The sequence below is a fragment of the Drosophila eugracilis genome, unplaced genomic scaffold (assembly GCF_018153835.1).
Source record: "Drosophila eugracilis isolate 14026-0451.02 unplaced genomic scaffold, ASM1815383v1 contig_394, whole genome shotgun sequence".
NCBI lineage: Eukaryota > Metazoa > Arthropoda > Insecta > Diptera > Drosophilidae > Drosophila > Drosophila eugracilis.
Window position 1 is genome coordinate 18390 of NW_024573254.1, and position 27995 is coordinate 46384.

At 41.7% G+C, this 27995-nt stretch overlaps 1 protein-coding gene across 1 annotated transcript in view; it reads right to left on the reverse strand.

Moving 5' to 3' along the window:
- Positions 1-480: 480 nt before the first annotated feature.
- Positions 481-27995, reverse strand: part of LOC108109953 (cytochrome P450 306a1) — a 29655-nt gene continuing 2140 nt past the window's right edge. The window contains exons 3-5 of the mRNA XM_017218766.2: positions 2340-3182; positions 2129-2277; positions 481-1916 (exon numbers count right to left, since the gene is read on the reverse strand). Coding sequence (XP_017074255.1) covers positions 684-1916; positions 2129-2277; positions 2340-2730 — 1773 coding nt within the window. The 5' untranslated portion in view covers positions 2731-3182 and the 3' untranslated portion in view covers positions 481-683. The remainder of the gene's footprint in view (positions 1917-2128; positions 2278-2339; positions 3183-27995) is intronic.

Consider the following 27995-nt stretch of genomic DNA (forward strand, 5'->3'; position numbering starts at 1 on the left):
ATTCCTTTTAAGAATTAGTTTCTGTCTCCGAAAAATTATGTTAAAAAACCTTTTTAAGTTTAACATTCCTTTTGAAAATATATTAGTTTCTGTCTCCAAAACTTACATAAAGTGAGGGAGGAATTTCTCAAGTTGCATTTCATATCAAATGGCTTGAAAGATAGCCATAGTCATAGGTCATAGCTCTGGGAAACTCTCATAAACACTCTTTTAAGAAGGCGGATGAAAAATCATACAATAAATCTACAACATTTTCTAAGAAAGGTATTGCTTGAAAACATTTTAAGTTGTTTAAGATTCCTTTAAAAAATATATTTCTGACTCGAAAATAACGATTTTTAGTCAATTTTCTTACATTAAGTAAGAAAACTTACATTTTTAAAGGACAGCCACTACTAATTTATTAATCAAACCAAGAAAAAACTTAAACTTAAAATCCATACACACTTTTTGACAATCTAAAATAGAAGAAACAAAACATAAAAACAAATTTATTTATTAATAAAAGAAAGTTTCTCTAAAGAAAACATTCCCCAAACTCAAATTTAGAACACCAAAAAAACCTTTAAATAGGTTACCACTCACAAAGGGTTATAAAAATAATATTAATAATATAAAAGTTTAAGATAAAATATAATAAAAATAGAAAAAAAAATGTTGTTAAGAAGTGAAAATAAATCAAACTACTCCTGCACCACCGAACCCTTCGGTTCCCTGCGCTGCTCCACCACCGACAGCTTAGTAAATCGCAACTTATGATAACCCGGAGTCAGGGTAATGCCGCTCTCACCCTCCATGTCCACATCACAGTCCTCTGGCACCTCCAGGTGGAAACGCCTCAAGATACGCCCCGCAAACAGGGTGAGTATCATGCGAGCCATCTCATCGCCCGGGCACATCCGCATGCCCGATGAGAAGGGGAAGAACTGAGGCGGTGCCGAGTACGAACCATCGGGAGCCAAGAAACGTTCCGGGCGGAACTCCTCGGGTTCCGGGAAGGCCTCTGGATCCATGTGGATAGCCCACTGTAGAGAAACAATCATGGAACCTTCCTTGATGTGATAATCACCAATGGTGATGTTCTCCCTGCATCCATGAGGAATTCCCAGCGGGACTACGCTGCGAATACGCATTGTCTCGGAAATACAAGCCCGTAGATAGGCCAGTGGTTCCAGTTCCTCCAAACTGGGTGCAGGACGCAGTGGCAGGAGAAGTTCATGTAGACGACGCTGGCAGCTTTGTTCGCGTGCCAAGTAGAGCAGGAACCATCTCAGGGTAGCCAATGAGGTGTCCACTCCGGCACCAAAGAGATCGGCAAGCAGATGACGCAGTTGGTCATCACAGTAGAGCTGTGAATCCGGATCCCGGCTTATAAGGAAGTGCTCCAGAATGCAACGCGGTTCGTAATTTTCTTCAATTTCCTCCTCGCCTCTCCTCTGAGGAGTCTCCTCCTCCTTTTTCTGTCCAGACTCTTCCTCCTGCTGGACATTTTCCTTATTCGCATTCACCTCTTCTTCTGCCTCCTTCAGCTTCTCCAGTTCCTGCCGTTTTTTCTCCTCTCTCACCTTTTGACGTTCCAGAAATAGCCTTTCCTGCTCCCTCAGCCCCTTTTCACATTCCCTGGTGATGCGGTCATAAATGGCATGAGTCTTGGCCTTGCCCTCCATTAGGAAACGGATGTTGCGCTTATTGCTAGGCAGATGACGCAGCCAGGGCAGAAAGTTCACTACCCCAGAGACACCAATTAGCTTGACGCCCTCTTCCTGCAACTTCTGCAGGTACAGCCAGTCGGGATCATCTCGCTTGTAAGTAACCCCAAAGACCAAATCGTTGATTATATTGCCCAGAGTGTGATGGAGAGCTGGTAGGGGATTAACTTCTGATCCGGAGCTCTTTTTAGCCTCATCCTCGAAAAGCTGCGGGGGATTAAAGAAAGGATTAATACTGATCCTTGATTTTTACTTCTTACAAAGTTTAGCTTATTTTTTCCAGTGTTGGACCCGCCGATTAGTATACGAAAACTTCCAAGAGAAGTCTCCAAAATTAATGCAAAATTTATGCAAAATTCGTTCTTTTTTTTCATAGCTGACCTAAGCGAAAAAAAAAAAGTGGAAGTGAAGTCACTTACCCGCACGCACTCGTTGACTCCCCGGCCGATGCGCTGCTCCAGCTTGGAACGCAGTTTACCCGGTCGCCGGGTCATGCCCAAGTCCTTGAGCCATTCTATAGTCTGACGTCGTGTATATCGCCAGATGTCAATCTGGGCGCAGATGATTCCTGTCCAGAAAGTAAGTTAGTTAAAGGTAAACCAAACCCAAGGACTCAAAAAAAAAACTTACCAAAACCACCCATGATACCATGAGTAAGATATAGGGGAGCCCTTTCTGTCAGCACATCGCGACGAAAGTAATCTCTGACCACCTTGGTATCCGACAGTACCACTGTCCTTACACTGCCCATTTTCAGCTCAAAGATGTTACCATATCGCTTGGCCAGAGCCTGTAGAGATTTGTGCGGAGCACGTGAACTCAAAAATGGCAAATAGCCAAGGAAGGGCACACCCCAAGGTCCCGGCGGTGAGACACCCAATACATTATCATACTGATGCTCGCAAAGATAGAGGATCACCAGGACGAGTATGCCCGGTATTAGCAGACCAATGAAAGTCTGCACCGAGGGCATCCAACCGGTGTACTCAACAGCATCAACGATGGACGACTCCGCCGACATCACTTTCGATTTCCGTTTGCTCTCACTTTTTAATCTTTAACCAGTCGCTGTCTTTGCCCGTTGCCCGTTGCCCGGTTGCCCGTTTGCTGTCTCCTTGGTCTTCTCCTGTTGTTAGAGGTGTTCTTCTTCTTCTTCTTCTTTTTATTCTTCTTCTTCTTGTTCTTCTTCTTCAATACACGGACGTCCCGACGTCCAGTCACCAGCAGAGCTCTGCGATTACTGGAATTTCTTTAGAATTTGAAACGAGTCTCTCGGACAGAAATGCAAACAGGGCAACGGCGAGCTGTCAACGTGTGTCTACGTCAGCAACGGGAACGGAGGAAGAGCGACCGCCGAAGGCCGTCCAGACAATGGTAACACATCGTCAGTATCAATATGCTGCCGCCAGGCTTTCATTCGGTTTTGGTTTTGGGTTTGGGTTTGAGTTTCGGTCTGGGTTTGGGTATCCGAGTCTTGGAAAGAAGGAGAGTGCGAAAGTAAAATTTGAAAATGAAATCATTTACGTTTACGGGATATTTATCATATGCACATTCATTACACCCTCAAACTGCTGGACAAGATCGTATCTGTTAGCTACTATACTATATACCTTTTACGACAACTCGGATATACCTGCTATAACTGCAATGAAAGGGTATCTAGTTGGCCTGCTGGCCCATCCTTGAGTACCTAAAACTTCAACGAAACGGCAATTTCCATTTCTATTTCTGCCACATTTGCACTTTTCCTTAATTTCGTGTCTGCTGAATTGGTTTTCCATTTGGGTTTACCTAAGCCACAGGCAGTCAGCCAGCCAGCAAAAGGAGGTCTATGGATGGGATTTTTCCTACCACACAGAGAGAAATAAACACTATAGAAGATGATATAAACAGATTATAACTCCTATGAACATCAAACAAACGATTGTTTTCTGTGGAGAGAAGACAAGCAAGGAGATTCTTGCTGGGGATTTCCAGCGGTTGCCTGAACCGTCTGAGTCATGTGTCCGTAGTGCCAGCAAAAATTTCTGGAAAGGAATGGCAATGTGGAAAAAGGAAGTGGAAAGGGCTCGCGAGGCTGGACAAACAAGTTCAGGGCCAATGGCATGCGCTAAAATAGATCCGCCGGGCATTGACTTTTTGCATCGAATGCGGCCTGTTGGACAAAGGAGCACAGAGAGAGGAGCACATCAAGATCTACGATCAGTGGGTTTGCCGCTTAAGCTTTAGGCTTTAGCCTTTAACTTGAAATTTACCTGTACATTTTAATGACCCCCGCCAGTGGCTGAGTTCTGGCTGCGTGCAGCGGTCGCCGAACCTTTCCATTGTCCAGACGACACATGGGTCCGGTCCACATATATCCACTCGGTATAACCAACAACCAACAGGGCACAGGCACAGGCAGCGACAATGTTCTTGAGTGGCAGCAGACGGTTCAACAGACGCCAAGATCATTGGCCCTGTCGGGGCAACATCCTATGGCAAAGGGAAAGGACATGAACCCAAAGCCGAGCGGATGCTGCCTGTCAACGCGGCCTGAATTATTTTTAAACCCTTTCGACTTCGTCGTCGTCTTGGCTAAAATGTTGTGTTAAAACGAAGGGAAAAAAACGTAAAGTCTTTAAAGTCTGGAAGATCAGCAAAGGGACTGGGAATGGTTTTTGGTTTTTTTTTTATTTCTTAGGTGATCATCCAGACAAGGTTGGGGTCAGCTAACTTTGGCGCTGATTAAGTTGATTGAAAGAGAAATTAGATTTCTTGAGCTGTTAAGGAACTTAATAAGAGATTAAACTATGCAGAACTTAGTTAGAAACTTCTAAGAAGGATATACCTTTTGCTGATCTGATCTATCGTATGATATCTATAAATTTTCTAGCGACTAACATAGTATCTGAGTTAAAAAGGGTTTACCTTTAGAGGGATAAACTCTTAAAAAAGATTGATTGGCTCCTTCTACTAGCTAACTGCTGGCTGAGTAACCAAAACCAGGGATAATGACAGAACTTAGTTAGGTAGATTTATCTAAAAAGGATATACCTATTGCTGATTTGATCTATTGTATGATATCCTTATCTTTTCTAGTCCCCAACATAGTTTCTAACTTAAGTAAGGTTCACCTTTAGAGGGATAAACTTTCAGAGAAGATCCATCGCCTCTTTCTTTTAGCTTACTGCTAACTTAGTAACCAAAACCAAGGATCATGACAAAACTTATGGTAGTCAGATAGAAGTTTGTAAAAAGGATATACCTCCTCTATAACTTTTCTAATCCCCAACATACTATCTAACTTAAGTAAGGTTTACCTTTAGAGGGATAAACTCTTAGACAAGATCCATCTCCTCTAACTTCTACCTAACTTCTGGGTTAGTAACCCAACCAAGGATCATGACTTCTACGTACCAGAAGCTCTCTCTCTTCCAAGAACTGTCTGCTATGGATCATTAGATGACCACCTCAACCCAGAGATAATAAAGCACAACGCATTTCTACACACACACGCACACACTCATGCTGATATAATGCGTCTAATCAGCGCATTGCGCACGAAATTTTCGGAGTGTGCTGGAACTGGAACTGGAAATCGAAACGAATCGGGGGCACCTCATGGCACCCAGCTCACGTGGCGTATTCGCGTTCTCTTATCAAAAGAAAGAGGGGCACAACACACAGAGGCACCGGGTTTCGTCAAGCGTTTTTATTACAGTTGCAACAGCATATTGATAGTGGGTATGGGTATGGGTATGGGTATGGGTATGGGAATGGGAATGGGAATGGGGATTGGTTACCATCTCTTCCCGCCTTAAGCCCTTTGTCCCTTTCGTATGACCGCACATCCGAACAGTTTACTCTTTGCACATCCCAATGTATGTATTTTTTTCGACGCCACCCACCCGCAACTCTGCTGCTGCTGCTGCTACTGCTGCTGCCGCTTCAGTGCTGGCAAAAAATGTGTCAAGGTAGTTTGCATGCTTTATTTTTTAACCCAATTCCAATGTTTATACACTCATCCAATATATGAGTGTGTGTGTGTGTGTGTGTTTGCTTTTATTGTTGTTGTTGTTGTTGTTGCTGTTGCTGCTGGCTGATTCTATGCGACGAGGCACGCGCCGCGAATGGAATGGTAATTAAAGCTCTCCCAGCTCCAAAATGTGCTGTGTCCAATGGTTTTTTGGCCACATTAATGGAGCATCTAGCATTTAGTGGCAAAGTCCAAGGTTGAGCTTCGCTCTAGAAACCAGAACCATAAGCCAGGCCCCCCTTCGTCTGCTCTTTCATAGAGTTGGTCAGCATTTAGCTTCGAGTATAGCCACCTCAGCAATATAGGCTAGAGAATCATAGAGCCAGTGCATCTGACAGTCGTCGGCAGACATCATATAATAACCATAGCGGAATGCGCCGACGTTTCGGTTAAATCAAGGCGATCCCCGCGCCCGGCTAAGAAAGACACCCGAGTCAAGTCAGCTGTGGTCATTCGATCTATCTCTTTAGAGCGGTTAGCTGGTGCAGGGCATCTCCCAAAGAAACTGCCACTTCAGCAATTAGTGGCTTTGTTTTCTGTGATTTCTCTATGTGTGTGTGTGTGTTTTTGTTTCTACTTTTTGTGGCACTCGAAGTTTGCACTACGGACGTAGTATGTGATTGGCGTACAAAAATCGAATACGAATTTTACAGATACCTTGACATCTTTCATAGGCCAAGCCAGCGTTCGTTTAACCCATCCAATCGATGGCTATCGCTACAGCGACTACGTCGGCAGCCACCACCCAAAGAACGTGCCAGTAGATTCCAGTGACTACATTCTATCGGATCTTAGAACAGCCTCAGTTTGCCACTGCCACTGGCGTTGGCAATAAAATTAAAAGAATTTACATTCGGTCACATTTTCATTTCATTCTCGGTTTCAATGGCCGCAGTTTGCACACTTCTGATTCGGATTCTGATTCTGTTACTGATTCTGATTCTGATTAAGTTTCGAATCCGGACTTAGAACCAGAGGGGGCAGCCAGAACCAGAGCTTGAAGCCGGACCAGATATTAGTCCACCAATTAAAAGCTGACCAGATAAATAATTCCTGCCATAAATAATTATTCATTGAAGGGGGTTTAATGGTTACATTTTAATTACACAAAGAAAAAATGTGTTTTCCTTCTCGGAGATTTTAAGAATTTTAACTATGATGGTCTTGTTTATGATATTTACTTTACTGATTTTTGATATTGTAAGCTTTTTTGGGTTTAAAAACAATGTTAAGTTAAGATTAAAACTGTAATTTGAAGTTGGAATAACTTGAAGTTGCGCTTTTGGGACATTAGCAAGTCTTAGAGTCAGTTTAAGAGTGTTTTTACCCCAAGAGACTAGTGGATTGATATCCGTTTTCTGTACTATATCTAAGATATATATCCTAAGTTTATTAAATCATAATCATTTAGGGCTAATTATCCTTTTTAGGGCTAGTATCTATGTTGATTCTTCATTAACAGAGAGCATATCAATAGTAAATAGTAAGATATTTGTAGGATTTAAGTTTGCACTTTTTCTGTGTTGGCTTAACAAGACTAAAGCTTCATCATTATTTCTTACAAAATACTTAAATATTTTTATTAAATCTTAAAAACAAATGTTTGAGTATAAAGTTAAATAAAGTATCTTAATAAACGATTATGTTCTGAATAAGCAATCTGTTAAAGGTTTCTTAAAGAGCGACTTCCCTGTATGTTGATTTCTAAGAAAGATCTTTTCACTATGAAAGTTGGAACTTTATGACTCTGGACTTGACTATCTACAAAAACTAAGTAAAAAGTATCAACTTTGTTCATTGTAATCTATCTAGACCACCAGCTCTTGCTAAATTAATGATTAAACTTAAACCAAAATGCCCTTCTAAAGACCAAAAACAAGAAGTTCTTCTTTCACCCTTTGTATCTCAAAAGTAAAGAGCATCTAGAATTCGTTTTCATAAAGAAAAACCATCTTCTAGCTATAGCAAAAAATTAGCATATTACTTATGAGAAGCAAAGTTCTGTTCTTGTCTGTCCGATCTGAGCCGATCCAATCGAATCGGATCCAAGCCGATCCAAACCAAGCCAAGCCGCCAAGCCAAGTCGAGCTGCAGCAGTAAGAGTGACTGCAGCAGTTCAATGGCTTTTGAGCCATTTTGAGGTCAATGCACCGGAGCTGGGCTGATGGTGGTGGCAGAGTAGAGTACAACGCCAGCAGTGGGCTGCTGGGGTGGCGGCGGGTGGCCAAAGATCGGACCGATACAGCCCGAAAAAACCTTGCGCATGAACGGATCCATGGACATGGACACAGAGCAAACTCACCCGAGTTGTCCAGTTTCAGCCTGTCTGGCGGGGAAGCTGGCGGATATGTGATAGTATATCTGTATCTGTATCTGTATCTGTATCTGTAAATGTATCTGTATATGTATCTGTATCTGTATCTTTAATTGCATTTATATCTTGAACTGCATTTGTATGTCTGTATGGAAAAATAAAATGGATTTCGAATGTAAAGTGGTTGCCACTAGTTAGTACTGCTGCTGGTTGACAAATTGCCGCCTCAACTTGTTCTGACATTTTTATTCGGCCTGCTGCTGCTGCTGCCAGTGCTACTGCCTAGCTCTATCAATGTGGCAACATTCTAATTAAGCTGCGCGCCACACATTGTTTCGACACCTGCCCGCCCAGCACACAAGCAGTAGCAGCAGCAACAACAACAAACAACAACAACAACAGCAAACGCTTGCACGTGCCACTCACAAACACACAAATACAGATAGCCTGGCGAACCGACGAACGACTTTAATGAAGTCATCGTGGAAAATAGCTGGGGGGGGGTATTCTTTTTGGCCGCGTGCCGGGGAAGCATTGCCGATGATCTTGGCCAGCAGTGACAGAAAGTTGTCCTTCGTGTCTTGAGTTCGTTTTAAAGGTACTTGGCAGGAAGATGGTCATTACTTAAAGGTTTAACTTTAAAAGATCTTAAGTTTATCTTGAAATTACTTTAATGATTAATCAGAAAAAGTTTCAAAAACTATGTTTTTCGATGGGTAATTCAGGCTTTTGAACTTCAAATCATAGAAAAACTTCGAATCCTAACAAATCCCTACAAAATCTTGCCAATTTTAATGATAGAAAACGAATTTCTTTCCCATCTTCAACTTAAACTCAATCCCTTGCCAAATTCATCTTCCCCCAAATAGAGCCAAACCCTCTGTCATCACCCCAAGGAGCCAATCCAAGCCAGAGTCAGACCTATGTATGTAGAGCAGCAACAGTGTTTTATGGTAATTCCAAGGTTCTGCATCGGCGGGGTCAACGAATCGCCGCAGCCACACTGAAGCTGAAACTAAAACTAAAACTAAAACTAAAACTAAAACTCAAAACTAAAGCCAAGTTCCAATTCCAATTTCAAATCCAATACCAAAGCTGCTTAATCGCTCATAACCAGCTAACTAATCCGCTAATCATCGCATATATTAGTGACTGAAACTAAAGAAAGAAAACGTTGTGAATAGCAAACAGAAATCAATATATATATAGATATATATCCAATGAAGACAAAGAAAAATGCTGGCTTGTATTCATTTCGTTTTTAGATTTCGATTTCAATTTCAATTTCCTATTGAAAGCGTTCGTTGATCTCGGCAAAAGCTAACCAGATCTGAGCTTTAAATCGAACTCCGATTTTTTGAGGCATTTTTGATCATTGCTGAGTACAAAAATCAGCCAAGGTTAGAGCTATATATAATCTTTATGGTTGGCTTAGGGCCATAGGGCTACTGCTGCAGCTTCCTTAAGACAGAGAGACCAAGAGATCTGGCTATAAGATCTTAGTCCAACGCCAGTGATTACGCACACTCGAATCGTTCGAATAATAATATGATAATTTCATTTGGGCCTTGGACTAGGCATTGGATAATGCCAAAGCCACAGTGCCAGTGCCAGTTCCAAAGCCAGGATCGATAGCTAGCTAGCTAGCTAGCTTGCTTGATCGATCGATCAGCGATCAGCGATCACTATAGCTCACTTGACAAGCTCAATGAAACGCGGCGATCCATTCTGATTGTGCAACGCTCCATGGACTCTCATAGGCAGTGGATTTATAATCAGAGAGAGGGGGCGCTGCTGGTGTTGGGGCAAGGCAAGATTAACACATCTCATCTTGAACGCTTCCATTTCCATTTTCCATTTGCATGAATTGCGCTCTCTAGCAATTACAATGTCAGGCAATTGGCAATTGGCAATTGGCAATTGGCAATTCAATTACGGCGACAAATCTCAATGTAAATGCGACACTCGCTAACTAGCTAACATGTTAACTTGCTACCCTGTAACGAGGGTGGCTCGAGGCCATGAACTAGGGGGAAGCACCTCACCTGGTGCTGCATTATATAAACTGACAAGCCAAAAACATCCAAACGCCAAACGCCAAACAGAAAGACGGACGCAGCATGCTAATCCTCATCAGCATGCAATTGCGACTTGGACACCCCGCCATTCCATGCGCTGCATGCAAATGCATTTCGGGGCGGCCCAAAACTTGCCACAGGTCTAGCTCTCGAAACGGAACAGTTGAGGTTAGGAAAGTAAAGCTGTGAAAATTCTGAAAATTCTTCTTAAATCTTAAATCTTAAATCTTAAATCTAGAATCTTAAATCTTAAGTCTTAAATCTTAAATCTTAAATCTTAAATCTTAAATCTTAAATCTTAAATCTTAAATCTTAAATCTTAAATCTTAAATCTTAAATCTTAAATCTTAAATCTTAAATCTTAAATCTTAAATCTTAAATCTTAAATCTTAAATCTTAAATCTTAAATCTTAAATCTTAAATCTTAAATCTAAATCTTAAATCTTAAATCTTAAATCCTAAATCTTAAATCTTAAATCTTAAATCTTAAATCTTAAATCTTAAATCTTAAATCTTAAATCTTAAATCTTAAATCTTAAATCTTAAATCTTAAATCTTAAATCTTAAATCTTAAATCTTAAATCTTAAATCTTAAATCTTAAATCTTAAATCTTAAATCTTAAATCTTAAATCTTAAATCTTAAATCTTAAATCTTAAATCTTAAATCTTAAATCTTAAATCTTAAATCTTAAATCTTAAATCTTAAATCTTAAATCTTAAATCTTAAATCTTAAGTCTTAAATCTTAAATCTTAAATCTTAAATCTTAAATCTTAAATCTTAAATCTTAAATCTTAAATCTTAAATCTTAAATCTTAAATCTTAAATCTTAAATCTTAAATCTTAAATCTTAAATCTTAAATCTTAAATCTTAAATCTTAAATCTTAAATCTTAAATCTTAAATCTTAAATCTTAAATCTTAAATCTTAAATCTTAAATCTTAAATCTTAAATCTTAAATCTTAAATCTTAAATCTTAAATCTTAAATCTTAAATCTTAAATCTTAAATCTTAAATCTTAAATCTTAAATCTTAAATCATAAATCTTAAATCTTAAATAAACTTATTAATTCTTAGCTAATGAAAGTCAGCACTATTGCTGTGACCATGACTGTCTGCTTGGCACTACTTTTGGCTTAATGGGAAGCCCCAAAACACTCTAGACACGTGACTTTCCACAGGTGGCGGCAACTGCTAGCAAATGCTGACAATTACTGATGCCAAAAAGCTGACAGTTTAGATGAGAAATGGGTATTAAAGGCAGTTGAGATTGAAAATTTGAATATTAAGTTAAAGAAAAGTTTAAATTAATGATTAACTAATCAGAAGTAAGAAATTCTGATATAAAGACACCATAAAGTTGATAAATTCGAAGTAATTAATAAGTAATTAATCAGAAGTAAGCACCTATCTGATGTAAAGACATTATAAATTTGATAAATACGAGCTTCTTTTACACGTAAAATCTACTAAAGTTCATGAAATTTCTTCAATTCCAAAATTCGAAAACCAAAAATTGTATTAAAAAATCTTAAAATAAACATTCTTAACAAAATTTTATATAATTCTTAGTTTTCTTTAGAAATACTCCTTAGTTTTGATATAAGAAAATTATGTTAAAGATCGCAATTTAAGGTATTAAACCTTAGGAATGCCTAAACTTTCAGCTGCATTCCAAACTGACTTTGTCAAGAATTGAACATTTTCATTAATACTTCTTAAAAACATTGATTAAAATTGCAGTTTTCTTTAAGTAAATCGTAAGATAATAATATTTACAACATTTTAAAGATATTTCATGAACTTAAAATCATACAAATTAATGACTTATCCTCTTACAACTCCAAACATCTAAATCGAAATTAAAGATATTTAACCTAAGCCATGTCTAATCTTTCTGCTGCATTCCAGACTGACTTTGTTAAGTCAACGACTAACCATTCCACCTTATGGTGCTTAAAAATATTAAGTAATTAAGAGTAAAATTGATTAAATTATAGTTTTCGTAAGTAAAATGGTAAGATAATATTATCTTAAGCATGTTTAAGATATTTTCTCAACTTCAAATCCCACAAACTAATAACTTCCCTTCTTACAAACCCCAAATTCTACCAACAAGCCTAGCTAAACCCACAAAGTCTGCCCCTCTAAGGCTAACGAAAACCCATAAAAAAAAAAAGAACGAAAAAATCCGACTCAGTGGGTCACGCACTTAACTCCCCAAGGAAGGTGATAGTCTGATGCGGTAATTGATACATTTGGCAACCAGTTACACCCGCCGGGGGTCTTTTTTTTTTTTGGATCCTGCAACAATGTTGCACACGAAATGAATGCCCCCAGCATTTACGCCTCTGACCCCAACGGACATTGCCGCTGACCTGCGATAAAGATTTTTGTGCCTGGGATTGTGGCAGCCACTCCCGGTTTTCTCCTCGCTGCGTGGCGGCTTTTTTGAGGCCAAATTTAATTGCAACAACTGCAGCAGCAAGCAGCAGCGGCAACAGCAACTGCAGCGGGAACAGGAACCTCAACTGGTGGCTCGTGAAACTCAGAAAATTGGCAGCTGGCCAAGAGAGGAGGCAGTCACAGCAGCCACAGCAGCCGGAGCAGCTTCAATAATAAGTAATTGCCAAATTCTGTACCTCTTCGTGCTGTTTCTCTCATTATGGTTTTATTATTGCTTCATATCCGCAAAAGCGACTACTTTCGCAAGGGTAATTGACATGGATTGGGAGCAGACAGTGGTCCCAAGACCAGAGACTGGAGACTGGAAACTGGAGACCACAGTCCAGAGTCCAAAAGGGATACCCCAGTAGGTATGCTATATAGGTGCCACCATGGGGCATTGACAAATTGGTGAAATGCAATTAGCTTTTGTATTGTAATTACCCCATTAAGGTGGTGGGTTAATTACCGCCAGGACATCATCAGTGGCAAGTTCTTTGAATTCTCCTTTTTCTTCTTCTTCTTCTTCTTCTGGTGGTGCAGCAGCAGCAGTCGCAGCAGCAGCAGCAGCAGCAGCAACAGCAGCAGCAGCAGCTTAGCGACATGGTCAAATGACAAGTTGGTTCAGTGGGTCGTTCAACTGGTTGAGCTGCCGACTGCCGAGCGGCGGCGGCGGCGGCGACTCTGCGGCTGCTTTTTGTCGTTGGTCTGCTGGCGGTCGTTGACCGCTGGCCTACAACCGTAGGCTATTGCTATGGCTATATGGCTATATGGTTATATGGCTATATGGCTTTGCTTTTTGGTATTATGCCAGTTGTTGAGTACCGCAACAGTGGTCTCTCAGCGACACCCACACTCGCACTTGGTATCATTATGAAGAGTAGGTGAAAGAGGAGGCTTGGCCGGGCCAGTCAGCTTGTGCATTCTAATTGCCAAAGCATTGATTTAAACAACAACAACAACAAGAAAAGAGTCAGTCAATTAAGCCAATCTATTTTCCGGTCACTGTGTCATGCAATCCCAATATCCAATACCCATAAGCTAATAGCCCATTCCCCATTACCATTCCCCAAACCAAACACGCACTGCCAAATGGAGCCAAACACTCGCACTCAATGGCGAGATCAATGCACTCCGGCCAAGTGTTGACAGTGAGTCGGTTGCCTAATGCATTGCAAAAAGGTTAGAAACAACAACAAGTGGCTTACCTACATTCCCACTATGCTGTTGCTGTCTGAGTGCGAATTCCATACATAAAAAACAACAACAAAAACAAAAAACCAACACACATAGTATGTGTACAACCACCAAAACATACACCATATCGCACCACTTTGGCAGCAAGACGCCCGCCCCCACTGCTGCAGCGCGCGCGGGAGTTCATTGACTTTTGCGCAAACGCAAACGCACAAGCCTCCAATTCCCCTCGCATGCCACATTGGCCCCCTTCCTCCTCCCAATAAGATCTCCCTCCCCGCCCCTCTTTGAGATCACCCCTCTAAGATCTCCCTACCAATCAATGCAATGCACACTCGCGTAGGCCGTCAACTTGTCCAACAAGTTGGGTAGACGCGACAACACCGTCGCAGCAGCAGCAGCAGCAACAGCAGCAGCGGCAGCTACCAGCTAATGTTGTCGTCATCAGAGCCAGAGATCTCTGGGTATCCGCATCTCACTCTGGCCTCTTGGCCACCAGTTAGATGGCAGGATAACAGCGTCGCCGTCGTAGCCAACGCAGCAGCCGCCGCCGCTGTCGCCACCGCCGCTGCTGCAGTTGCCGCAGCCACCGCGTCGGCCATGCCAATGGCAGCGGCGTCACTGCGTCTCAGCCGCAACGGTCAATGACCGACCGACTAAAAAACAGCATTGCTAGCACCACACACACACACACACACACAGCAACAGCAGCAGCACACACCACAATACAACCAGCACACCACTCACATGCTGTGACTTCCGAGGCGAGTGCGCTTTTTGGCGGGGCCAAAATCCTTGCTTCAATGTCAAGGAAGTCGAAGCGCCGCGAAGGCGACTTCCTTGTGCCGAGGAGTGGGCCACGGGGCAGCGGAGGTAGGATCTCCCCCAATACCCATAACCTCCACTGCGGCAGCGGCGGCTGCTGTTGTTGCTGCTGCTGCTGCTGCTGCTTCTGCTACTCCTCCTTCTGCTGTCGAACTGAGCAGCATTTGAAATGTGCGACTACACGGAAAGAAAAGTGGGGCTTAGTCTTGTTATTTTACCTATTAAACTAACTTTTCTTTGATATGATCAAAGGTAATATAGGTATATAGCCAAGTTATATGATTATAGTATCTAAATAATATTTATTAGTTCAAAAATATAAAGAAAATAAAAGAAAGCAGTGGAAATCGAACTTTGGATCTCATTCTTCCAAGAACAATGTTTCGAGGAAGTTTTAAGGAAGTTTTTAAGGAAGTTTTTAAGGAAGTTTTTAAGTAAACTTCTAAGGAAGTTTTCATCTTTACTAAATAATATTATTCCCCCATTAGGAAAGTATAAAATATGTCAAAGTAAATACATAAATTAGATAAAATATATATCAATATTCCCTAATCAAACACTCTACTAAATGCTATGATTAGCTCACCAAAACATTAACAAAAACTATTTAAATTCCTTATCTATCTACAACTTTTCTTTCCGTGTACCTTTGTCTTCCAACGACGCTGACGTCGTCGTCAACGCTGGCGCTGCTGCTGACGAAGCCGGCAGCAGCGTTGACTTGTAAACAGAAAAGTTCGTAAACCTTTAAAAGTGAAAGTAAAATCGGACGTAGACCTACATATACCAATGCAAAAGGTACGACGGCAACAGCAAACATGTGCCAGTGTGTGTGTATGTGTGTGTGTGAGTGTTCCCAAGAAGCAGCTGCCAAACCAGAAAACATGGCAACACGCTGATACTCCAAGCTGGAGCTTCGGAATGGAGCTGGGAGTTGTTGGGAACTGGGAACTGGCAAGCTGGAAGAGGAAGGGAGACGGGGCCGCTGTTGTGTTGGCAACAGAACGAACGACGTTTCTTTCTCTCTCTCTTTCCTTCACTCTCCAAGAAGCGCTTTAGAATATTTTGCGTTCTCTTTGCTGGGCATGCAAACGAAAGACTTCAATGGCACGAACTTCGGTGGCAAATCGATTTAAGGCAGACCAAAAGAGTTAAGTCTTCTTGTTTGAGGGTTTGTGCTTGAGAAACTTAAAACTTAAATGACATTAACTTAAGGGAAATTTGATAGATATAGCCTAAAAACGAAAGACTTCAATGACACAAACTTGCCAAGAACAACCTACCAATCTAAAGTTAAAGTCTAGTTAATCCCTTCAATCTATACTCTTACAATAACCTGACTCTTTCTATTCAACTTCCCCTATGGCAAACGAAAGACTTCAATGGACACGAACTTGCTTTAGGCTTGGCTATAAAAATCCAAGGAAGTAAGTTGATTTAAGCAAGACTCTAACCCGAGACTTCCTCGTGTGACTGGCCAACCTTGGGCATCCCCTGCGCAAGTGCAGCCAGCAGCACGTGCTCTCAAGCAGCCGGCAGGCAGTCAAAACAAATGCGACGACGACCCCGGCTCGGGTAACTGGAACCCGCAGCAGCCGGCATTGAATGAACTCCTGCGGCGGCGGTGGCGGCGGCTGTATAAAACCGCATCCACATTCACAACTTCCTGTCGATACCGTTACGTATGAGCAGTCGAAAACAACAAAAACAACAACAACAACAGCAGCGGATTGCGCAAGCTAAAAAAAAAAACAAAAACAACCATTACCCACCCCAACAATAATGCGTTGGGATCAAAAGTCAATAAACTTTAAACGGATTTTTTTTAACATTTTTTTGTTTTGGCAACCATTGTTGTTTTTGTTACCTTAACAGTGGTTATTTCGGGCAACTTTCTCGACATCAGGCGCCACCCCCTTCGCCGAAAAACTTTCATCATCGATGCGGCGCAGCATCCCAAAAAAAAAAACCGAAAAAAAACACACAAAAAAACTTAAACTGTACAGTCAATAAACTCAAAAAATTGCGTTGACTTTTCGTGTTACATAATAAGCGGAGCCACCACGACGACGACACAGCTGATCTTGGCTGGCAGAGCTTCATCAGCGCCAAACGAAAAGTTTGTCAACCCCAAAAAGCGATCACAAAAAAAAAAAAACAGCCAAAACAAAACAAATCGAATACAAATCACTCGATTTTGTGGGTGGCATCATCATCAGCGGGTGGATTTTTTCTTGATTTTTAAAATCCCATTCCCATTCCGAAACAAAAACGAAAAGGTCGACGACGTTTCGCTCTCTCTCCCTCTTTCAAGTCACCGGAAGAAGAGCGTGCCAAAAATATCTAAGCGCCGTGCCCGAAATAGAAGCCACACTTGATTTTTGCCCCGTTCGTTGATCCGATACGTTTCGATCCAATCCGTTTTGATCTCCGGATCAGATCGGAGATGAATTCCGGTCCGGTCTGTGCGAGAGTTTACTCAACCAACGAACGAGCAAAACGAAACGAAAGAGAAGCCAATGAACGCGGCCAAAAAGCGGAAGCTTTTGGCTAGAACAGCTGACCGAACAGCTGACCCAAGGAGCTCGTTTATTATTGATTGGAAGTTGGAATGAAGGAAAGAAAGATAGAGAGAGAGAGAGAGAGAGAGAGACAGAGAGAGAAGGGGGGTTAGCAGCTATTTAGTGATAACCGCTCTAGGTTCCTGGTTGCATATTTGGCTTACTGAAAGCGGGGCCAACGGACAGTCAGCGGCGCAGCAATAAACTTCAAAAACTTTGCCGGTCAACGAACCCACCATCTGTATTCAAGCCAAGACAAACCCAGTTCGCTGTCGACTTCGACTTCGACTTCGACTTCGGCGTCAGAGCTGCTGCTGCTGCTGTTGCTGCTGTCTGTCTCTGCCCAAGTTAAAGTCGCTGCTTGTGTCTCCGTCTCTCCGTCGCAGTCGCAGTTAACGTCCAAGTTGGTTTTGCCAATCGAATCGCCATGGCCGAGGCTGCGGGAACTTCTAATCAGCTGCTCGGCTATAGAGCTCTCAGCTGGCAAGCAGCAACAACAATTAGAAAGCCACCTCAAGAGCCATCACCATTACCATCACCATCACCATTCAACGTCATCATCATCCGCCAACTCTCGCTTCTTCACTTTTTAGTGGGTCTCGGGGTTCGAGTTCGGAGTTTCCAGCCATACTACATATATTTACAGATACATTTACAGATACATTTACAGATACAGATACAGATACTTTGAATATGAAAGCATTTTGAATGCCCTCAGCTTTGGGTCATTGGAATTGGAGCATATGGAACATAGGACTGGAATATATCATATATATATATATATATATCAAGAGCTATAGCAGCAGAAGCAGCGACTGCGACTGCGACTGAGACAGCGACAGCTATAGCCTGCTGGTCATTGGCATAGAATCTCCCATCAGCTGGCCGACAAAAACGAAAGCTCTAAAGTTCAAAAACCCCAAAGAGCAGCCAAGATTCTTTTTTGTGGCACAATAAAGGTTGATGGCTGTAGATTTCTGATTGCCGGCCACTCCACTCCACTCCACTCCACTCCTCTCACTTGTGGAGGCATTTCACTTGGCGAGAGCGAGAAAGTTTCGGCCCGATCGGTTTCAGATTCGGAGTTGGAATTGGAATTGAAATTGATATTGGAATCTTAATCAATGACCAAGAAACTAGTACTTGGGGTCTTCAGTTAAGCGGAACTTAGCAAGATGCAGATCTTGGCACTCTCCTGGAGTCCTAGACAGGAAGTACTGTGGACCTTGGGGGGCTGGACAAAGGGGTTATCTCTGCCGGAATTTAGTTTTTTGGGGAACTTTCAAAATTACACACAGCTATGAGCGGGTGAGCGGGTGGTCTACGAGTCACTGACCGCTGTATCAAAAACTGCATAAGTTCTTTTGGATTTGGCACTATTTTATATAGATTTTTAGTATTATTTTTATGTTTTATAAGACTTAAAAGGCTTTTATAACCTCTTAGGGCTCTTAAGCTTTTATAAGCTCTTAAATTTTGGTCTAAACCGAAGACTAGCTGTGGTTTTCTTAGTTAGTACAGGAATTAGTTATACGAAGATTGTATTTCTATGGTTTAAGTCATAATCATAATATTCTTTCTAAATTTAAACTTCTTCCTCTCAATATTTCTACTTAACTTTATGAAAGTTCATGCAGCTCATGTTTACTTCCTCATTTAACATAACCCACTTTCCGATAATATCTTCATTATATGATTCAATTTCTAGCAAACCTTTTTCTATTTATATCTAAAATGCCTTATAAATATTGATAAAGCCACCCGAAACGTGTTTTACAAACTCAAAGCCAAGGGACAGTTTTACAAAGTTTGGGTACAAATGTACTCATAATAATAAGTTTTTTTTTAAGTAATTTTAAAACATATAGCAAAAGGTAGTTGGATTTGGATTATACTCCACATCCATGCTCCATTGCTTCCCTTTGCATATCACTCATACGCACCGCTGGCATAGTGGGACTTGTACTCAGATTCTGGTTGGGATCGGATACGTCAGCTATATATTCTGATTCTCATTGGTTGAATGGCGGTGGTGCAGCAGCAGCAGCTGCAGCAGCAGTCGCAGCAGCTTGCTTGACAAGAACTGCATTTCGCTTTACACCTCAACTGCAGCAGCAACAATGTACACATGGTAAACATACTACACATACTACACATACTACACACGCCATACACACACCATACACACACCATACACACACCATACACACATCATACACACACCATGCACACACCGCTCTATCTGTCCCTGTGTGTGTTTACCTGTTTTAAAAGACACTTTTTTAGTTTATTGAACTTTTGTGCACTTTGAGCACCTCGTCACCTCGCCACCGCTCCGCCCCACATTGTTCCGCCCCGTACCGCCACGCCATGCCACGCCCCGTCAACCAATGACTTCTTGCCGCCACTTCCCGCACCGCTCGATGCGTTGGCGGTACAAATCGAGCGATGAGCGAATAGGCTACACTGCTCCGCTCCAGCTTCTGGTCTGGTCCATTGGATTTGTGGGGGAGGGGGGCGGTTGTGTTGCGGATCAGGGGAGTATGGTATAGGAGCGGGTGGAATGGGGGGGAGCTCTCCACTATTGCGCATGCCTAGCCTCGTTCGCTGATCATTTTCATACCGCGATGGCCTTCAAAAAGATAATTCAAGCGCTTAATTTTTATCCACGCTCTTTGCAAAGTTTGTTCAACTTGCTGCGCTCCATTGGACGGGCTTCTCGGGGCTCTGAAAGCCAACTGGAAAAGGGATGGGTTATAGAATGGGTAAAGGGATGGGGTGAACTCTTGGCTGGCACTTCCTGCGAGGGTATAGGATGCCAATTTTCATCTTAAGATTAAGATTTAGTTAACTTTTGGCAAAGGGAATTTAAAGATCTTAAGTTTAAGGTAAATTTATGTGCATAAAAGTTATAGAAAGACTTAAATTCCTTCAATTAATGATAAGAAATTTTAAAAAATAATTATTACGAGTATAATTTCTGATAAGTAAGGTTAAAAGGCTAATAAAAAAACACAACCCAAAAGCTCCCAAATGCAGAATTCATATAAAACCTTCCCTTTGGCCATTCCAAAGAGCAGCGCCAAAAAAAAAAAAACTTCAAGCGATTATTTAATTTAATTTTAATTGGAGAAAGTGCAAAGCCCCCACAAAATACATAAAGGGAATAAAAATAAAAATCAAAATCAAATCATAAAAGCACACACGCACACGTACACACGCACACGCACACAGAAACTAAATTAAAGTCTGAAAAGGCTGAACAAAAATTAAAAACCCAGCCAAACCCAGCCAAACCAAAGCAAACAAAAAAAAAAAAAAACGACCAACAAAACTGCTTAATCACTTCAAATTACAAACCCATTCGATGACAAATTATGAATGTTGAGCTCTCCAAGCCCTGGCCCAAACTTAAACCTTAAAATCAAAAAAAAAAAGCCAAACCAAACAGCCAAAAAGCAAAGGCAAAGTCCATGACAACGGCAAACAACAGCAAACAATCGTTGAGAGCAACCAGTTTTGATTTAAAAACGAAAATAAATAAAATTAATGACCGCAATGGCAACGAAATGCAAATAAAATACAAAGCCAAAGCCAATCTTAAACTCAAACCCAAAAACCAAAAACCAAAGTCGAACAAAAATTTCTACTTATGCAAAGTAGAAATATTGCCTAAAGAGCCACCGGGGGCGACCCTAAAAGCATGTCACAATCTGTCCAAAATGTTTAACCAAACAACTCGATCATGGTATACCCTATAAACTACACTTTAACTTAGGATAAAACGCCATCTATATGATAAACCGATTAAAACATTAAGAAAAGGGTTTGAAGACCTCTTAGTAGACCTTCCTTTAAGACTTAACCAACTCACTAATCAGTCTTATATACCCTTTCTAAACCCTAAGTAGCAAGCACAGGCGCATTCAAGCGCCAGTTACATTAATTTTCGAATGATTTTTTCATCGATCTGTCTTCATTTTTTTTTGTGGTTTATTTTTTATAATTCATTTGGTAGGCATTTGTATTATGCAAAACACTGGAAAACACTGAATTTTAAATTCAAGCAACTATAATATCATTTTTTTCTTTTTTTTTAGATGCGGCCGTTGATCTGGGCCTCATCTCTATAACTGGGTCTAAAAGGCCCCCAGCTAGAGGGGGGGGGGTATTGGACGACATTGGACAATATGCGACTATCAAAATTAATTTCATGCGCATTGTGCATAAAAGGGCCAAGTCTTAATGATCGTTTGGTTGGTTTTGGATTTTGGCTTTTGGATTGGATCAACTTGGGCTTTACGTAAGGCCCTTGAACGTGCAGCGATCGTTAACTTTACAAAGCGGTGAAATTTTTCCTACTCTCCGTCATCATCGTTGGACGACCTGTGCGTGTGTGTTTCACTTTGTTTTATGTTGAATGTAACGACACTTGAGTTGGTGGTCTGTCTGCCTGTCTGCCTGGTCCGTTGGTCTGTAAAGTCACATAACCACTGGGAGTGACCTGGGATTGGAAATGGTTGCAGCATCATGTACCTACCCTGCCTGCCTACCAATGCCACATTCAAAACGCCGCTGCCCTTTAAAGTTAGGCGATCATATTCAGAGTTAATGCCCTTGCTAAATCAGTTTCGTCATTGGTCAGCTTTTTGTTTGGTTTATGGCATTGCCTGTTCCGGTGTCATCTTACCACAACGCCTTCTTCTTCTTCTTTTCCTTTTGGTCACGTGGAAGAGACATTGTATAAGCCACCTTATCAGGCGGCCAAAAGGCTTAGCTTAACACACAACTCTCAATCTCAATCTCAATCTCAATCTCAATCTCCACACCTCAAATATTTGCCTTCAACATTTTGACCGACTTTTCGGCCATCAAGATATAGATATATGTATATATATATAGAGAGGAATACAGATACAGAGAGGCAGGCACTTACTCCCGATAACAATCGCCGGCAAACATGGTCAGCAAACATGGAATTCCACAAGGGCGCCAGATGCACTCGACTTGCTTGGCCCATTCCCATACCCACTCCCACTGCCACTGCCCCACTGCTACTTCCACTCCCACAAATAATAAATAAATAAATAACGAGATGACACGACGGCTGGAGAAAGTCTCGTGCTCTGCGTAGAGCGATAATCACAGCGATGAGAATGAGAATGGTAATGATGAATGGCGCCCAACTGAGAACCTCACCAAGGGTTCAATAAACTGTGTCTGCCTGCCAGAGTTTGCCAAAAAAAAATATCCAAAAATCCAAAAAAAAAAAAAATATACAAAAATCCAAAAAACTTCAACGTCGACTGCGGCGCCATGTAGGCAACTTGCAACGTTTTTTTTTTTTGTGAAAGCCATGCAAAACCAGGCGAAAAAATCATAAAATAAAAATAAAGGCAGCCCCAAAAAACCAAACCAAACCGAACCGATCCAAAACCAAAGAGCTGGTAAGTGCGTTTGCATTGCACTGGGGGCCCCATATGACATCGTCCCAGTGCGAATGGTACGCCCCTTTCGCCATCAAACTGCCTGCCGCCTGGATCCCACCTCCCCCCCCTCTTGAAAATCCCAGGCACTCGCGCCGCTGCCACTGTCGACGTCCTCAGTTGACGTCCTCTGTCGACGTCTACGCGACTGCGTTCGTTGACTTAACGCACTACTAACTCAGTGCCACAGTCACCGACTTTTGAAATGTGTGTTGTAAACACAGGCAAGAGCCGCAGATACAGATACAGATACATTAACAGAGATACAGATACAGATACAGATACAGAGATACATGGGCACACGTAGAGGTACAGATACAGGTACCCCAGCTACGAGTGTGTGTTCATCATCATTTTTTTTTTTCACCATTATATTTATGCTAATGATCATATTCACGTTATTGCCTTCGTTTTGGCCCCATCTTCCTATACCTCCTTCTTCTCCTCTTTTTGGTTGCCACACCACGCTCTTTGCCACTCCAACTAACTGGCCGATCTAGATTGAAGTCCAGGATCTTTCCTGATCTATAGATTTGCCACTTTCGTTGCCATCAAAGTTAAAGTGCCACATGCGGATGCAGCAGCAGTATGCAAATCGCATACGGAAGAAGTGGCCGCCGCTGCTATGCCAGCTGCCAAATTGTTGGCATGGAAGTGAAAGCATCTCCGAAAGTTGTTAAATATGAATATGTGCAGAGACTTATGACGCGGTGTATCGATGTATTCGATCGAAGCCAAGAAGAAAGCTCATAGCTCTAGCCAGGCAGCTGTTCATCATCATTCTGTTTCCAAATCAGATTCACATACAGATGTCCTGAACGAAGAAAGATATCAAAACGAGATGGTTTTTGGCAGTTCCCGTGAGAGAGAGACTCTTGGCTAATGCCTTCTGAAGGTAGGTCATGATGCTGGGAGAAAAAAAAAAAAAAACAAAAACAATAACAAAAACGCACACACAAGGAAGAGAAATTTCGCAGTTCCCTCCTCTCAATCACGCTCTCTCTCTCTCTCTCTCTGTTTCTCTGTCTCTGGCTCACTCTCTTTTCTGTTGCTGCTGCTGCTACTACTGCTGACTGTTTGTGTTGGCCAAATAAAAGCTGGCAAACAGAAAATGTTCAATTAAATCAAACAGAAATGTCCCCACAGTAAATAGCCACGCCCCCACACCCGCATTAAAGGCGTTATGGCAAACAATTTGCCGCAGTTTTAGTGCAAATTGCTGGGAACTAAAAGCAAACACTGTCTGGATTTTTGCATTTCTCGCTGTGAGAAATTGTGAGAAGAAAGCAGGCAGTTTAGGCCTATACAAATCAGGCCCAAAACTGGCCAAAAAAAGATATATATATATATATATATGAAATGAAGGCCCCAAGAAGACGACAACGGTACATTTTTGGCCAAACAGCCGTAATACAACAGGCAAACAGACAATCGACAACGCAGCTCGACAACTTTTTAATTGCCCTCAAAAATATAAAAAAAAAAAAAAAAAAAAAAAAAACGAGGCACTTTTAGAGGGGGCAGCAGATCGTAGACGGGGTCTTCACGGCGGCGGCGGCAGCGGCAACACCAACAACCAACAACCAACAAGACATCTCTTCAGATAGGCCGTAAAAAATTTCTTTCTGCCTTTTCCATAGCGTTGCGGCTGCAGATTCTGCGCGCAGCAGCAAGCAGCAGTTCTTGTTTAATTTTAATGTTTCTTATTTCTTTTCACACTTTAGAAAGTTTGGTTATATATTTGCTTTTAGGCAGCTCAACAAGTTGCCCGGGGATCTTGGCTCGTCCCAATGAGGCTCTCTCTCTTTTTTTCAGCAAAAACAAAAAAAAACAACAACAGAGCTACTGACCCACCAAGCAAAAAGTGTCCTGAAAGTAAAAGTGAATCCCTAAGAGAAGGGAGAAGGTGATCTCTGCAAGCCAAGGTTTGTTTTCTTATGTTTTCTTTTTTAAGATTTTTAAACAAGGTACGCCATCTATATCTTATGATAGTCCAAAGTAAAGGCAGTGCAAAATGCAATCAAACAGAAACCCTCATCATCCTTCTACTTGGATTTGCACTTCAAAATAACTAAAAATCTTTAAAATATTTTAGTAATTAAAAAAACCCACTTAAACTGCATGCAAATTACTTAAATTTTCTTAATTTTTCAAGTAATTTTCAAAGCATTTCCAAATTTTTATACAAGTAGGTGAAATGTCATTGAACTCGCCACCGAAAAAAAAAACAACTAAAGCTAAAGCTAAAGGCGGAAAAGAGTTGAGAAAATCTGAAGGATTTATTACAGGATATATGTGCTGCTCTCTGCCACGGCCTCTGTCTCTGCCTCAGTTTACGTAGCAGTCTCTGCCGCTGCCGCTGCCGCTGCCGCAGTAACAGTCACAGCCAGCATCGGCAGCAACGTCGTGGCCCCGGTCGAGTTCAATGCACTTGATTTGGCATACATTTGGCATTCGGCTTGTTATCAGACATCAGACGCAACTGGCTGCAGTTGTAGTTGCAGTTGCCAGTTGTTCAGTTTGTTGAGTTGCCCCGTTGGAGCCGCGTCTTATCAACGCAGCGGCACGTTGCCGAATGGCTTGCTTCAATCGCGCGCCAAGTGATAACAGCATTGGATCGAGCCAGCGCGGCGGCTCAAACATGTTTGAGCGAAGTAGTGAGCAATGAAAACGCTCAAACCGCGGGCAGGAAAAGAGAAAATCAATGGTAAAGAGTTAATCGAAGAGAGAGCTGACAAGCTTAGGATCGGTGGCGTATGCGCAATGTGTGTGTGGTACATAAAAGTAACTCAAAGTGGCACAAACCCTGGCCTTAAGCCTCGCTCAGTTAGATAAGCTGCTGTATGGCCACTGCGATCCTGCGATTTCAATGGCAATATTCATTGTATGCGGCATGAGTGTGCCACATATTTGGGTGGGGGAAATTTGGAACAGGCGGATGTGGTGGCTCCTGCAATTTATGCATCATGCAAAGTTCATTAACATTTGATGTTGGCTACGGCATGGACTGAATGGTTAAATCGATACCGGTACGGTACACTCTACTCCAATGTTCTGCTTTCGCTGTGGCTTTAATGACTGATAGCTGCCCCTCGTTGGTGGTGCTGCACCCCTTCTCCTCCCTTGCTCAGAATCATCTCAAATTGCACATATTATAATTTCTCTGGGGAGTAGAAAGTTGGTAATCAATCAATTGCAAGATAACTTTCGCTCTGCTTGCAAATTGCTGCAACTTTTCTAGCAAGTTCGTTGCCTAAGTCTTTCGTCTCGCTTTGGGATCTCTTCGAAAAGTCTGGAGAAAACGATGGTACTCGATGGTGATAAGGGATGTGGAAGAGCTAGAACATTACTTAAGGGTGAAACATCACTTACTTGGCAGTCGAAACTAATATGTCCAAGCACCATTAGATAGAACTTATAGGCTTAATAGTAAGTAGTAATTAAAAATTAGAAATTCTTGAACTGGAAAAGGAGTAGGATTACTGCTTCTGAGAGTAATGGTTTTGGGAATACTACAAATTCAGGAAAATTAACTTATTCTACACTTTTCTTGATCAACTGCAGACATTTTTAGGAAGTTTTGCTAAAAAACCCCTAAAAAATATCAAAGCAGAACCATAATAGGTAAGCTTATTTCGACAACTTAATATTTTAAATATCTGAAGTTAAAATTAAACTTATTCAAGATTCTGAAGTAAAGAAGAACAATGAATGCAAGCAGATTTAGCAAAAGATTCCCCTTACATCTATGGAATGTATGTAGTTAAGCCAATGTAGGCTTATAATTTAATCTAACATTTCTTGTGTGGCAAATAGAGACTAATTCATGGCTACCTTCCATATACACCTTTAACCGAAAAAGTAGAATACAACATAAGAATAAAAACTCTTAAATGAAAGTAGCAAAGTTTGCAAGTTCTCATCTTGTTTTAAAAAATTCAACATCTTGAACCCACAGCGAAGTAAAGTAAAAATTACGACATAGACAGTTGATTGCCAGACACGTTGATTTCCAGCCCTTTAGGCCATGATTTAATAAAAATCAGGGAATTCCCCGAGTAACGGCCAGAGTCTCATTAATCAGGCTCCAATCTGGATGACCGAATATGGCCAACCGATACTTTCGCCCAATGCGTTTTGGGGCCGTTTGGTGGCCAACTAAACAAAAGCGATGCCAATGCGAAACACCACAAAATCCAAATCCAAATCCAATCTACGTAGTCAATTTCACCAATTAAACTAATGTCGAGTTGGCGATAGAAATTTCTTGGAAAAGTCTTACCACCAGTCGTCACCAGTCACTCTGCCAGTCGACCAAATTGTCGCTAACGCAAAATGGGAAGCGATGCGGTCGGAAAAGCATCACGAAAAGCTAGCCAAAAAGGCGGCATCAGCCCAAAAAAATGTGCAAAATGTGCAACGAAACGGGCCCGGCAAATGCCGAAACACACAGAAAAAAAAATACAAACTACAAATTGCAGGCAACAAAATACAAAACACAACACACAGAAACAAGGCAGTCAGCCGTTGGTTTTGTTGTTTTTTTTTCTTTTTTTGCCGGCTTTTAGTCGCGTTTTAGTGGCCTTTTAGTGGCTGCCACTACTGACACACTGACGCTGTTGCATGTTGTTGCTGCACATTTGTGGCCATGAACGTGAAAAATCAGCAAAGTGAAAAATAATTGATTCCGGAAGGAAACTGCCGCAACTGGTTTCAGGTTTGGGTTTGTTTTGGCAACTTGCTGTTGCCGTTGTGGGTTTCATTTTATTTTTTTCTTCATTTTTGTTTGTTGTTTGTGTTTGTTGCACTTTTGTTGGTGCCGTAACAGGGGAAGCTGTGAAGGAAAGCCAAGCCGCTTTTCCGACGAGTGAAATCCAAAACGCTGTACAGCTCTCACACATTTCTGGTCTATTAAACAGCAGATCGCCCCCTATAGGAGGTGTACCCTTTTGTTCCACTTGATTCGAATTGCCATTCAGCCAAACGAGATGACAGTTCTGTGTCAGCAGCAGCGGCCAAAAGGAAGTGGAGAAATCTGATCTCTGGAGAGGAATAGACTTAGACTTAAACTCCAAGCTACAAGCTCCAAGCTCCTAGCCTCTTGATGGCTCCGCAAACAAGGCCCGTTTCTGGGCCAGTGGCGCAGAAAGTGACTGCCGTTGGCCAAAAGTGAAAAAAACATCATCAACAACAACAATAGGCCAAGAACCAAACATCTAGAGCCAGCCAAGCAACCAACCAACCAAACAGGCAACTAGTCAACCATTCAACTATCTAACCACCCACCAAAAGACAGCGTTCTCAGCGCCATGCAGGAAGTCAATTACCGCCTGGAGCCAAAGACTTCGGTCTTTGCATCCAT